Consider the following 11,855-nt stretch of genomic DNA (forward strand, 5'->3'; position numbering starts at 1 on the left):
ATGACGAGGATCTTCCTCCAGGGCCCGACAGAAAGAGAAAGCTCTCCCCTGGAGCTGGTATCCTGAATTTGAACTTCTAGCTTAGTAGACTGTGAAAGAATAAACTTCTCTTTATTAAAACTATCCACTTGTGGTATTTCTGTTACAGCAGCAGTAAATGATTAAGACAAATGGCAAGAATCACAAAGGGCCTAGGAAGTCAGAGATGGTGGTAATTGACCAAAAACCCACATTTCCACCGTGTGCAATCAGGAGATTTATGTGAGCACCTGAGTTGCCTCACGGGGAACAGGTACTATAGATAAGGCCCATGTGGAGAGAATGCAGTTCACCTGGTATATTCACAGCGAACGTTGATTATTTCATCACACAATGGCACACCAGTTGGGCAGCTTTCTAGGGCTCAGAGCTATCAGGAGCCATCTCCTGTCTGCCTCACTGTTTGTTCTTCACTGTTCATTCCCACCCTCACAGACACAATAGCAGAAGTGCCCAAAGAAACCTGAGTACAGACTCATACTCCAGTGGAGTCAGGAATTAGAAAGAAGGGGCGTGGAGGTGGTCAATATTAGCTAATAATAAAACAGTTCACAACAACTGAGGGGTCACCAGAAGCCCAACTTTGCTAAGTCCATGAGACGAATTATTTGATTTAATCCTTACAACAGACCCATGTGGTAGGTACTACCGCTGGATCCACTTTACAGAAAGGAAAGCTGAGACCCACAGCGGGTAAAAGACTTGCCCGAGTCCACACACTATTAAGTCACTCCAGGATGTGTCTCATGCTTTGTTCCAATCCTCTGTGGTTAAGTGCTACGTCTGCTAACCAAAAAGGTCGGCAGTTCGAATCCACCAGGTGCTCCTTGGAAACTCTATGGGGCAATTCTACTCTGTCCTACAGCGTCGCTATGAGTCGGAATCGACTCGACAGCAATGGGTTCGGTTTGGGTTTTAGAGTGGGAATGCTTATACCAACTGGCCTCAGACCCACAATAGCATATCAACCTCCCTGGGGAAAAACCTGACAAGCATGGAGAACAGTAGGAAGGATGGCATGAGAAACTTAAACAGAAATAAATATCAGCATGAGTCTTGTTAGAAAGTGAACCTAGGATTCCAACCAACTGTCAATGATGAGAGAATTAAATAACTGAATGATAGTGCTATAAGAACTTTGAGGACGCCTTCTTCAATACCAGTTTGTTCGTATATTTGGAGCTGCAGACCTGTTTTACAAGAAATCTTTGGCTGAAGGACAGGATGTCAAGCCGAAGCAGAGCTGCTCTAGCTGAAGCTGAGGGCCAAGGAGCAGGGGCAGAGTTCCCTAAGACACCTCCACGGGGCTGAGCTGACAACCCCCTGTCTTACAGATGAACTCGTGATATGCTAGGATGAGAGAAAAGTAATAAAAAAGGCTAACGTTTTTTGTGCTTAACTGTGCACTGGACTGTTTTAAGGGTTTCACGTGTAGACTTAATCCCCACGACAACCCTCCATAGAAGGCATAATTATATCCCCATGGAGAAAAAAATTGTACAGATGAAGAAGCTGAAGTATAGAGAATTTAAGAAAATTGCTCAAACCAAGTAAAGAACCAAGATCAAATCCAGACACTTTGGCCTCCAAGGCGAGGTGATTAACCACGATGTGATATATACCTAACTAGGGGTAAACTGAGTCAGTTTGCAAGCACAGGTCCTATCTTCCAGACCAGTGATCCTGTGCGTCTCCCAATACCCAATGCTATGTCTGCCCCATGGGGAACAATGGCACCAATTCAAGAGGAAGTTCTGAAAGGCTTATAAATCCCAGAAATCTGAAGAAGGAAAACTATTCGTAGCTGAAGGTCATGCTTTGTGCCAAGGGCATTGTTTGGGGTTTTGGCTGCTTGTAAATTTGGGGCCAGGCATAGCCTTGGTTTGGAAGCTACTTCTTGCTATAGGTGCCAAAGTGCCTAGGCTAGGACTTTAAGCAAAGGAGGCAGAACACATCTGCTTAGGTTTGCTTGACCAGTCCCTGGGTGGTACAAATGGTTAAGCACTCAACTACTAACTAAAAGATTAAAGGGTCAAACCCTCTCAGAGGTGCCTTGGAAGAAATGTCTGGTGATCTTCTTCTGAAAGGTCACAGTCTTGAAAACCCAATGGAGCATAGTTCTAATCTGCAGCACATGGAGTCACCATGAATTGGAATCAACTAGACAGCAGCTGGTTTAGTTGGTTTTAGTGCCTTCTATGTTGTTGAATCCACATCACAAGACTGTAAAGGGGAAGCCATCTGTCTGGGGGTGAAAGTCCTTGGCTAGGGTTGCTCCTGGGCTCCCCATCTCAGGAACCATAGAAGAGCTCCAGTAAGACATAAATCCCAACAAGGGTTAGGGATGATTCCTTGGCATAATGCTCCTCTATCACTCATTTATGTCTTCCCCAATCCACCCCTTCTCCCCAAAACCTAACACCCAGACTACCACACATCCTGATAAACTCCACATGTGACTGAGCCCCACCTGAGTGCCATTCTAAAAAGAAGCATTGCCTTAGGGTGACCAACTATTCTGCTGGGCGTGGAACTATGCTGGTTTGAGCACTGGAAGTCCCATGTCCCTGGAAAGCCCCCAGTCCCAGGCAAACCAGGAGGGTTGGTTACCCTTTGTTAAATCTCAGATGACTTGACAACTTCTTAGAGCAATATCTCTCCACGGCCTTAACTTGACTTACCCAAAGGAAAAAAATCATACTGTAACAGGTAAGAGGCAGGAGAGCGGCGTTTTTCTCCACTAACAGCACCCTGATGAAAACAGGGTGGGGTGACTGAGCCCAAATATGCCCTCCCATAGGCCACAGAGGAACCCCTGCCTGAGTGTTCTTCCTGTCCTAGGGAATCTTGGGAAGAAAGGAAGTCACACCCTGGGAGTGGCAGCCAAGAGCAGCACTTGCTCCTCAGCAGAGGAGCTGAAAGCCTCTTTCTTCAGGAAAAGATGTTTCGCAGGCTTCACTCCCTTTTCTCAAAGCCAGAATGAAAAATACTTAACTGGGGAGGAAGGTGAGGCAGCCAGAAACCACAGCCATCTCTCCATATTTGGAAGAGCAGCTCCCCAACCCAGAGAGCCCCTGACCCTTTTCTGGACAAACCAGTTTGGCCATGCCACCGCAGGCCAGGGTCCCTAGTATACTCACCTGAGCCCCAGGACAGACTCCGCTCCCCAGGAATGCAGAAGCAGCCACCCATGTGTGCACCATCCTCCCAGGCTGAGGCCCCTGGGAACACCGACCAGAATAGTGCTGGGAGGGGACAGTCTCCCAGTGGTGTCCCTCCTCCCGCCTCCTCCTCCCAGCACACAAGGACCAAGGCCCAGCTCAATGCACAATGCGGCCTTTGATATCTGGCTGCAGCAGGAAGCCAAGTGAGGATGGGAGGGGCCACCCAGCCCAAAGGCCAAGAGTCCTTGCACTGTAGCCCTCTGCCTGGGGAGTGGCACTCCTCCCTGCCTTTCTTTGGATTACTTCATGCCTATCAGGCTGAGGCACATTCTTTGCATTCTAGAATTGAGATACATGGTTTGGTTCTTGTGGGGGCAGTCAGAACGGGGGAGGAGAGCAGAGAGTATGCCAGAAATCAAGGCTTCGTTCTTTTCCCTCCCTGAGTGACTTGGCCTACACAGACTTGCCTGCCACCCCTGAAAAGTCATCCCCACCCAGCTTCTCTCTGTAGATGCCACCCTTGGTTATCTGGATGGAGCTGGATTGTGGGCTTAGTGACTCACCTCAACCCCAGCAGCATCAATAAGCCAATTCCTTGCTGAAGAAGGGGCCAACCCACAGCCAAGAGCTTCCAAAGTCTTTTCGGAAGGAACCTGGGAAATCACCTGAGGTACCCCAGGCATTTTATAGGTGAGAGGATGGAGGACCAAATAGGATAAGACAACAAGTATGCATGAAAAACTGGTCACACCAGAGTAACTTCTTTCTGTTTTTGACAGGTGATGACATAGGGGAATGCAGATGACACCCAAAAAAAAAAAAAAAAGAAACCCCGTTGCCGTCAAGTGACCGTATAGGACAGAGTAGAACTGCCCCATAGGGTTTCCAAGGACCCGCTGGTGGATTTGAACTGCTGACCTTTTGGTTAGCAGCCATAGCTCATTGTAGTTTTTAACCACTATGCCACCAGGGCCCTAGATGACACAGAGTGGCTGAATTCATACACCCTCCCATAAGATCTCACAAAGGAGATGGAGAAAATATGGACAAATGCCAATGAGGTTGGACAAATACGTGACAGATCTAATACCCAAGGTCAAGGATCACTGGTTAGTTACTGTTTCCTCAGATGCCTGCAGCGAAGGTCAACCGGCAAAGGGAAGAGATGTGAGAAGAGAGAAGGCAGGGTCATGGTAGGCCTGGGCAGTAGGCTGCTTGGAAACTGAGCCTACAGTCAGGCTCACAAGAATGTTAGGGAGGGAGTGGCCTGCTCAAGTTTATGTTGTAGAAGAGCCACTGGGGGAATGGCCTGGGGGTCATTCTCACTGGAGTGGGCAAGAGGATCCACCACACACACCAGCTCAGCCCCAGGTGACAAGGCCTCAGCCATATTTCTGAAGTCTGGCTTCAACTTCATGCCCGCTGATCTTGAGTCACAGTTATTGTTGTTGTTAGCTTCCCTCAAGTCGGTTCCTGACGCATGGTGACCCCATGCACAATGGAATCATAAAGTTGTGATCCAGAGCATTTTCACTGGCTGATTTTGGGAAGTAGATCCCCAGGCCTTTCTTCCTAGTCTGTCTTTGTCTGGAAGCTCTGCTCTATGTCATAGCAATACACAAGCCTCCACTGACAGATGAGTGGTGGCTGCACATGAGGTACGTTGGTTGGGAATCAATACTGAGTTCTCCTGCCTCGAAGACAAGACTTCTACCACTGAGCCACCTCTGCCCTCTGAGTCTCAGTTTCGGAATATTTACTGTGAGCCAGGCACTCTCATAACAGCCCCACGATGTAGGCATTATCATTTCCACTTTGTAAGTGAGGAAATTGAGGTAGAGGGTCTCAGAACTTGTCCAAGGCCATGCTGTTTGTCAAGGTCAGATTCAGGACTTGAGCCAAGTCTACTTGATTCCATAGTCCAGGAGCTTCAATTCTGTGGTATAAGGGCTTCTCCTATGACAACAAGGACACACTATGGAGAAGGGCTAGGTGATCAAATACTGAAACCTCTGGAGCTATGACCACTTAGGAAAGCTCAGGAGAGGAGGGCCGATTGATGTGGCGGGGTGGTGGGGAGTCACTCTCCAACCACATTGTCTCCATGGAGGATGATTCCTCTGTGCACACCTACTTAAAGTATCCACTTTCCATAATGCGTTCTATGCCCTTTCCCTCATCCAAACACAATGCTTTTAATATAAATTAGCATCTTTGGGAGGACCCAAGGTGAAATGGTAATGGTCTCTTTAGAAAGTAGCTACTGAGAATCTTGGAGGTACATGAGAATTTGCGAATGAAGAGAAGCCATGGTCTAACTAGCACATGCAGGCAGATGTTCAGAGTTACTACTCCCCTTTGACTTGCCTACACAAGACCCTCAGCACATGTGTAGCAGCAGCAATCAGAAATGGTAAATTATCCAGGGCCAACCGTTGGAAGAAACCCCAGACCATCTGTCACAGAAGACACTCTAAGGCAGTTGGTTGAAACACACACTTTGGAAAATCTAAGATGAATACTCTCCTCTGAATAAAGTTATGTAAGGAGCTAGCGCTGTTCTGCTTGTGGGTAGCTCAGATGAATTCATGCAGAATGAAGAGCCTTCTAGACAGACAGAGCAGCAGGTGCAACGTCCTGAGGCTGGAACTTGCTTGATGTGTTAAAGGAAGAGCATGTGAGGCTGGAGACCAGTGAAGCAGGGGAGGGTCTAGAGCTGCAATTAGAGAAAGTAGGAGGTCAGCTTGTGTAGGACGTTGAAGCCATTTAAGGGCTTCAACTTTTACTCTGAAATGAGATAGCAGCCAACGGAGAATACTAAATAGAAGAGGAACATGATGGACTTGTGGCTTTAAAGGATCACTCTGCCTGCTCTGTGGAAAATGGGCTGTAACCAGGATTCCAAGTGGAGGCCATTGTAATTTCCAGGAGAGAGATGATGATGACTTCAACTATGAGGCTATCAGTCAAATTGTGAGAAAGGCTTAGCTACTAGATGTATTTTGAAAGAAGATCCATGAGGATGTACTAATGGATTGAATGTATGAGGAAAAAAATCATATTCAAGATGGTTATGTCTTTCGACCTGAACAACTGGAATAATAAATTTAATATTTATTGAAATGTTCAACACTGGGAGAGGAGGAGCTTGTGGGTTGAAATCAGGAGTTTGGTTTTATACATATTAAGTTTAAGAGTCCTTTACTACACCCAATCAGAGATAGATTTACAAACCTAGCGTTCAGGACAATGTACAAGCTGGAGATGAATTTGGGGATTGTCAATGAGTAGAGGTCATTAAAGCCACAGACTGGATGAGTTCTCCTAAGGAATGGGTGCTGAATAGAATACAGAGGAGGTATCAGGACTGACAACTGAAAGCACACCAAAATTTTTATTGGACTAGGAAAGGAGGAGGATCCCTGGTGGCACAATGGTTAAGCACTCGGCTGTTAACCTAAAGGTTCGTGGTTTGAACCCACCCAGCGACTTCACAGGAAAAAGACCTGCTAATCTGCTCCCCTAAAGATTACAGCCTAGAAAACCATATGGGGCAGTTCTACTCTGTCACATGGGATTGCGATGAGTCAGAATTAATTTGATGGCACCTAACAACAGCAACAAGAGAAAAGGAGGAAAAAACAGCAAGAGAGATTGAGAAGGAGTAGCCACGGAGAGAGGATGAAAGTACGGTGGCTCAAAATTCAAGTAAAGAAAGTATTTCAAAGACAGGAAGTAACTGATTGTGTCAAATGCTGCTAATAAGTAAGATGCAGACTGAGAACTTAGCACAGGACATCTTGGTGGAGCAATAGAGATAAAAGTTTGGTTGGAGAAGGATCAAGAGTGGCCACGGAGAGAGGATGAAAGTATGGTTGCTCAAAATTCAAGTAAAGAAAGTATTTCAAGGACAGGAAGTAATTGATTGTGTCAAATGCTGCTAATGAGTAAGACACAGGCTGAGACCTTAGCACAGGACATCTTGGTGGAGCAATAGAGATAAAAGCTTGGTTGGAGAAGGATCGAGAGTATATGGTAAAGAAAAGGCAGATATCTAACCTGCATTTCCTCCCTTACCGTTATCACCAAATATTCGTTGTCCCCTTGGTATTTGTTAGGCCATTATAAAGACATTGACTTTCACTCAAGTGAAATGGCACACTTGTGCTGAAGCCTGATAAAATATGACTTATAAAAACATAAGGAGTCCTGGTGGCGAAAGAGTTAAGCTCTCACTGCTAACCAAAAGGTCATCAGTTTGAACCCACTCAGTGGCTCTGCAGAAGAGAAGACCTGGAAATCTTCTCCCCTAAAGATTACACCTATGAAACTCTATGATACAGCTCTCTGTCCTACAGAGCTGCTAAGAATCAGAATCAACTCGATGGCACACAACAACAACGTGTTTTTTGTTTTTAATTTTTTATTACACTTTTGATGAAGGTTTACAGAGAAAACAGGTTTCTCAATAAACAATTAATACACATATTGTTTTATGACATTGGTTATCAACCCCATAGCATGTCAACACTCTCCCCTTCTCGACCTTCGTTCCCCATTACCAGCTTTCCTTTCCCCTCCTGCCTTCTTGTCATTGCCCCTGGGCTGGTGTGCACGTTTAGTCTCGTTTTGTCTTATGGGCCTGTCTAATCTTTGGCTAAAGGGTGAACCTGAGGAGTGACTTCATTACTGAGCTATAAGCGTGTCCAGGAACCATACTCTCAGGGTTTATCCAGTCTCTGTCAGACCAGTAATTCTGGTCCTTTTTTGTGAGTTTGAATTTTGTTCTACATTCTTCTCCAGCTCTGTCCGGGACCCTATATTGTAATCCCTGTCAGAGCAGTCAGTGGTAGTAGCTGGGCATCATCTAGTTGTGCTGGACTCAGCCTGGTGGAGACTGTGGTAGTTGTGGTCCATTAGTCCTTTGGACTAATCTTTCCCGTGTCTTTGGTTTTCATCTTTCTCCCTTGCTCCAGACAGGGCGAGACCAGTGGGGTATCTTAGATGGCCCCTCACAAGCTTTAAAGACCCCAGGCACTACTCACCAAAGTAGGATGTAGAACAATTTCTTTAGAAACCATGTTATATCAGTTGAGCTAGATGTTCCCCAAGACCACGGTCCCCAGAGCCCTCAGCCCAGTAATTTGGTCCCTCAAGGAGTTTGGATGTAAAAACGTATTTTTAAAAGAATCACTCCAGCGCTGTATGGAGAATAGACAGTGACGCAAGGACAGGGGTGAAACAGAGAGACCAGTAGGAGGCTATTGCAGTAATCCAAGCAAGGGAATGTTGTGGCTCAGACTGGGTGTTGGCAGTGGAGGAAGTGAGAAGGGGTGAGATTTGCCTGATGGGTGAGATATGGGTATGAGTGAGAGAGGAGTCAAGGAGAGCTTCCCATGTCTTAGCGTGAGTAACTAGAAGGATGGAGTGGCCATGAACCAAGATGGAGGGCCTCAAGGAGCTTGGTTAAGGGGGGTGGACATATTCAGCTTGAGAAATCTATTCAACATCCAACAGAAGAGGTTGAATAGGCAGTAAAATACACAAGTTTTTACTTCAGGAGTTTGGAATTCAGGAGAAAGGTCTCTACTGGAAATATAAACTTGGGAATCATCGGTATATAGAGCTATATATTGGAAATGTAGAAGGAAGTTAGCACTTCCAAATGGGGAAAACAAAGAAAGTTTCCTGAAGGTGGCATGAGATTGGGCCTTGAAAGATGAAAAACTGACAGGCTGAAGTACATGGAAGAGAATCCCAGACTGAGGAAAAGACATTATCAAAAGTGCTAGGATTGGTATTGGGCAAGTTTAGGGAGCAATCGTTCAGTTTGAATGAACTGTAGGACTGATGCTGGGGTGTCAGTGGCAGAAACAGAACCAGAGCCTAACCTCTTGATTTCCAGTTCATTCATGCATTTATCCATTTATTCATCAAACATTATTGGTCACCTCTTCTAAGAGCTGTTTGTGTTCCTTTAAAGAACTTACTGTCCGGGATCCAATTGTTAACAGCAATTCGAAAGGTTAGATTGAAACCTTAGAGGGGAGTGAGTTTATGTCAAGAAAAAAGGGAGGAACAAATAGGAAAACGAGGGGGAGAATGGCTGCACAATCTGAAGACTGTTGTCAATGTCACTGAATTGTACATGTAGAAATTGTTGAGTTGGTGTATGTTTTGTTGTATATATTTTCAAAAACAATTTAAAAACTGATGAGAACATACTTTTGGTCAATTAATTTATAGGTCAAGGAAATAAAAACAGTAAATATATTTTTTTAAAAGCTGTGTTTGTTGTAGACATTAAGAATAATAAATGCTTCCTGCATTGTTAATTATGTGTGCATGTGAAAAGTCCACATTTAACCCTAACCCCACCTGCCTAAAGATAAGGAAACTAAGAGTTAAGTGATTTGCCTCAGCTCCCTCAGTTGATGGGCTATAGCAGAGTAGGGATTTGAACCCAGGCAGTGGGACTGCAGGGCCTTTGTCCTCACTACTCTTCAACAATGCCCAACCCTCAGATATCAGTGGTGGTGTCACCTGGCAGCCATCTGAAAACGCAGCTTACCAAGCCACAGGCAGTGGTTTTCTCCACTTTCCTTTGCAAGAGAGGTGGAACATGCCCCTGCCAAGGGCCAGCCTCTGAACTGGCTGCATCAGAAGCTCCAGGACAGAGGTGGGGGGAGGGGTGTGCTGCTTACTGGGGCAGAGGTCACCAAGCTGCTGCCTCTGGCCATCCCAGAAAAGCTGACTGCCCTTTCCAAAACATCAGTTCTCCATTTCTTGGCTCCCACACAAAACTGGGGCCAAGGGCAGGCAACCTAAGCCTCACCCTGGAAGGTTAGCATTGAGGTTGTCCTCCCCCTCTATTCCTCGTTCTCCACAAACCTATTTTAAGGATGAGGAAGCTGAGGTTCGTAGAGGTTAAGTCATTACTTAAACGCTTTAAGGCAATTTTGTGGCAAAGCCTATATTAGAATTCAAATCTCCAAACTCTCATTTCGGTGTGTTTCCCATAAAACATCCTACCTGTAATCAGGTCAGGGTCTTAAGTTAGGTTCCCTAGTGAGCAGACTGGGATGGGGGTGTGTGTGTGTGTGTGTGCGCACGCATGCATGCACGCACATGCACGTGCCTCGCAGTAGTCTCTAGAAGCCCCAGACTGATGTTCCCAACCACTTCCAGGGACACATTTAGCTTATCTTTAAGGGAAATTCAGGTATTCAGGCATCTGACCCAGTGAATGGGACAGGAGGAAGGAGTGCCTCCAACCAGGAAGTCTACTTCAGGAGTCTTTCCTAGAAAAAACCTTGAACCCAGACACCAAGAGGCATGTGGAAGGAGGGTGACTGCAGTATCACTTTAAAACGTGAGTAATAGAAGGAACTTAGCTGCCCATCAATATGAAAGGGGTGAAGTAATGGAGGCATATTTATATTGCAGTTAAAAAGAATGAAGTGGGTCTAGATATAGTCAAGGGAAGATCTCCCAGATGTATCATTAAGCAAAAACAAAAGAAACTTGAACTACAATCCATACAGCGTGATCCCATCTATGTATGAAAGTAGATTATATACATGACTCTGAATTAAATGGATACCATCAACCCGGTGATGGCGGTTCACTTGTTCTTTCCCCAAATGTGCCTTGAGCGCCCCTTATCTATGAGCGCTATGCTCAGTGCAGGAGTCCAGCAGTGAACAGAACAGGAAACACCCTTTCCTCTTATAACTGGGTGAAAGAGCAGTGAGGGGAAAAGGACACGATCTCTTCCTATTTCATGAACTTCTGTAGCATCTGAAGCTTTTCAACTAGAATGTTTCTTATAATGGTGTCGTTATAAATCAACCAGTTGCCACTGAGTTGATTCGGGTCCTGGTGACTCCATGTGCGTCAGTGTAGGACTGGGTTCCACAGGGTTATCAATGGCTAATTTTCAGAAGTAGGTTAGGTCTTTCTTCTGAGGTGCTTCTGGGTGGACTCGAACCTCTGACCTTTCGATTAGCAGCTGAACAACATTTGCCCCACCCAGGAACTCAATGTCGTTATAAATACAAAATATATAAACAAAGAGAAGAAGGTGGAGAAATTCATTTATAAGCGTGGTGTGTCAGAGGTACTTTGAAGGGAAGCTGGATTGTCTTCTGGGCTCTTACGCTCTTGACTTTAGGGGTGGTCCTTTGTACCAAGCATCACAGAAAGCTGATACCAGTTCCCCAATTCAAGCACAATGTCCATAGAATCTTGGAAGAAGGAAGAAAAATTAAGAAACACTGTATTTTCAGCAACAGGCCTATTCTAGTAACTGAAGTTTCCATAACTCCCCACAGGTTCTTGATGCCCAGTGACAGCTCCTGAAGGAGGCAACATTTTAATACCAGGGTCATCCTCTCAGGTTGATGCCATGAAGACAGCTGTACCATCTTCCATGGATGTGGTCAGACACAGTCTCTCATCAAGCGCTTCCTTCCACCTGACCAGTAATTTGCTTACAGAGCCCCCCTATTCTTGCTGCAACCCCAGATGATAGCAGAGGAAGCCTCTCCTCTCCTTGAAGGTCATACCAGTCCTTCTACAGGCACAGAAGGACACATTCTTCCCCACCCTACTGCCACCCTGTCCATGGGCTTGTCTTCTTCTCTGAGAAGA

General features: G+C 45.7%; 1 protein-coding gene across 1 annotated transcript in view; it reads right to left on the bottom strand.

Annotated features, from left to right (window-relative positions):
* Positions 1-4,620, bottom strand: part of SH3TC2 (SH3 domain and tetratricopeptide repeats 2) — a 78,776-nt gene extending 74,156 nt beyond the window's left edge. The window contains exons 1-2 of the mRNA XM_010591699.2: positions 4,530-4,620; positions 3,180-3,260 (exon numbers count right to left, since the gene is read on the bottom strand). Of these exons, the coding sequence (XP_010590001.2) occupies positions 3,180-3,260; positions 4,530-4,620 (172 nt within the window). The remainder of the gene's footprint in view (positions 1-3,179; positions 3,261-4,529) is intronic.
* Positions 4,621-11,855: the final 7,235 nt, after the last annotated feature.

This window comes from Loxodonta africana, chromosome 2 (genome assembly GCF_030014295.1).
Source record: "Loxodonta africana isolate mLoxAfr1 chromosome 2, mLoxAfr1.hap2, whole genome shotgun sequence".
NCBI lineage: Eukaryota > Metazoa > Chordata > Mammalia > Proboscidea > Elephantidae > Loxodonta > Loxodonta africana.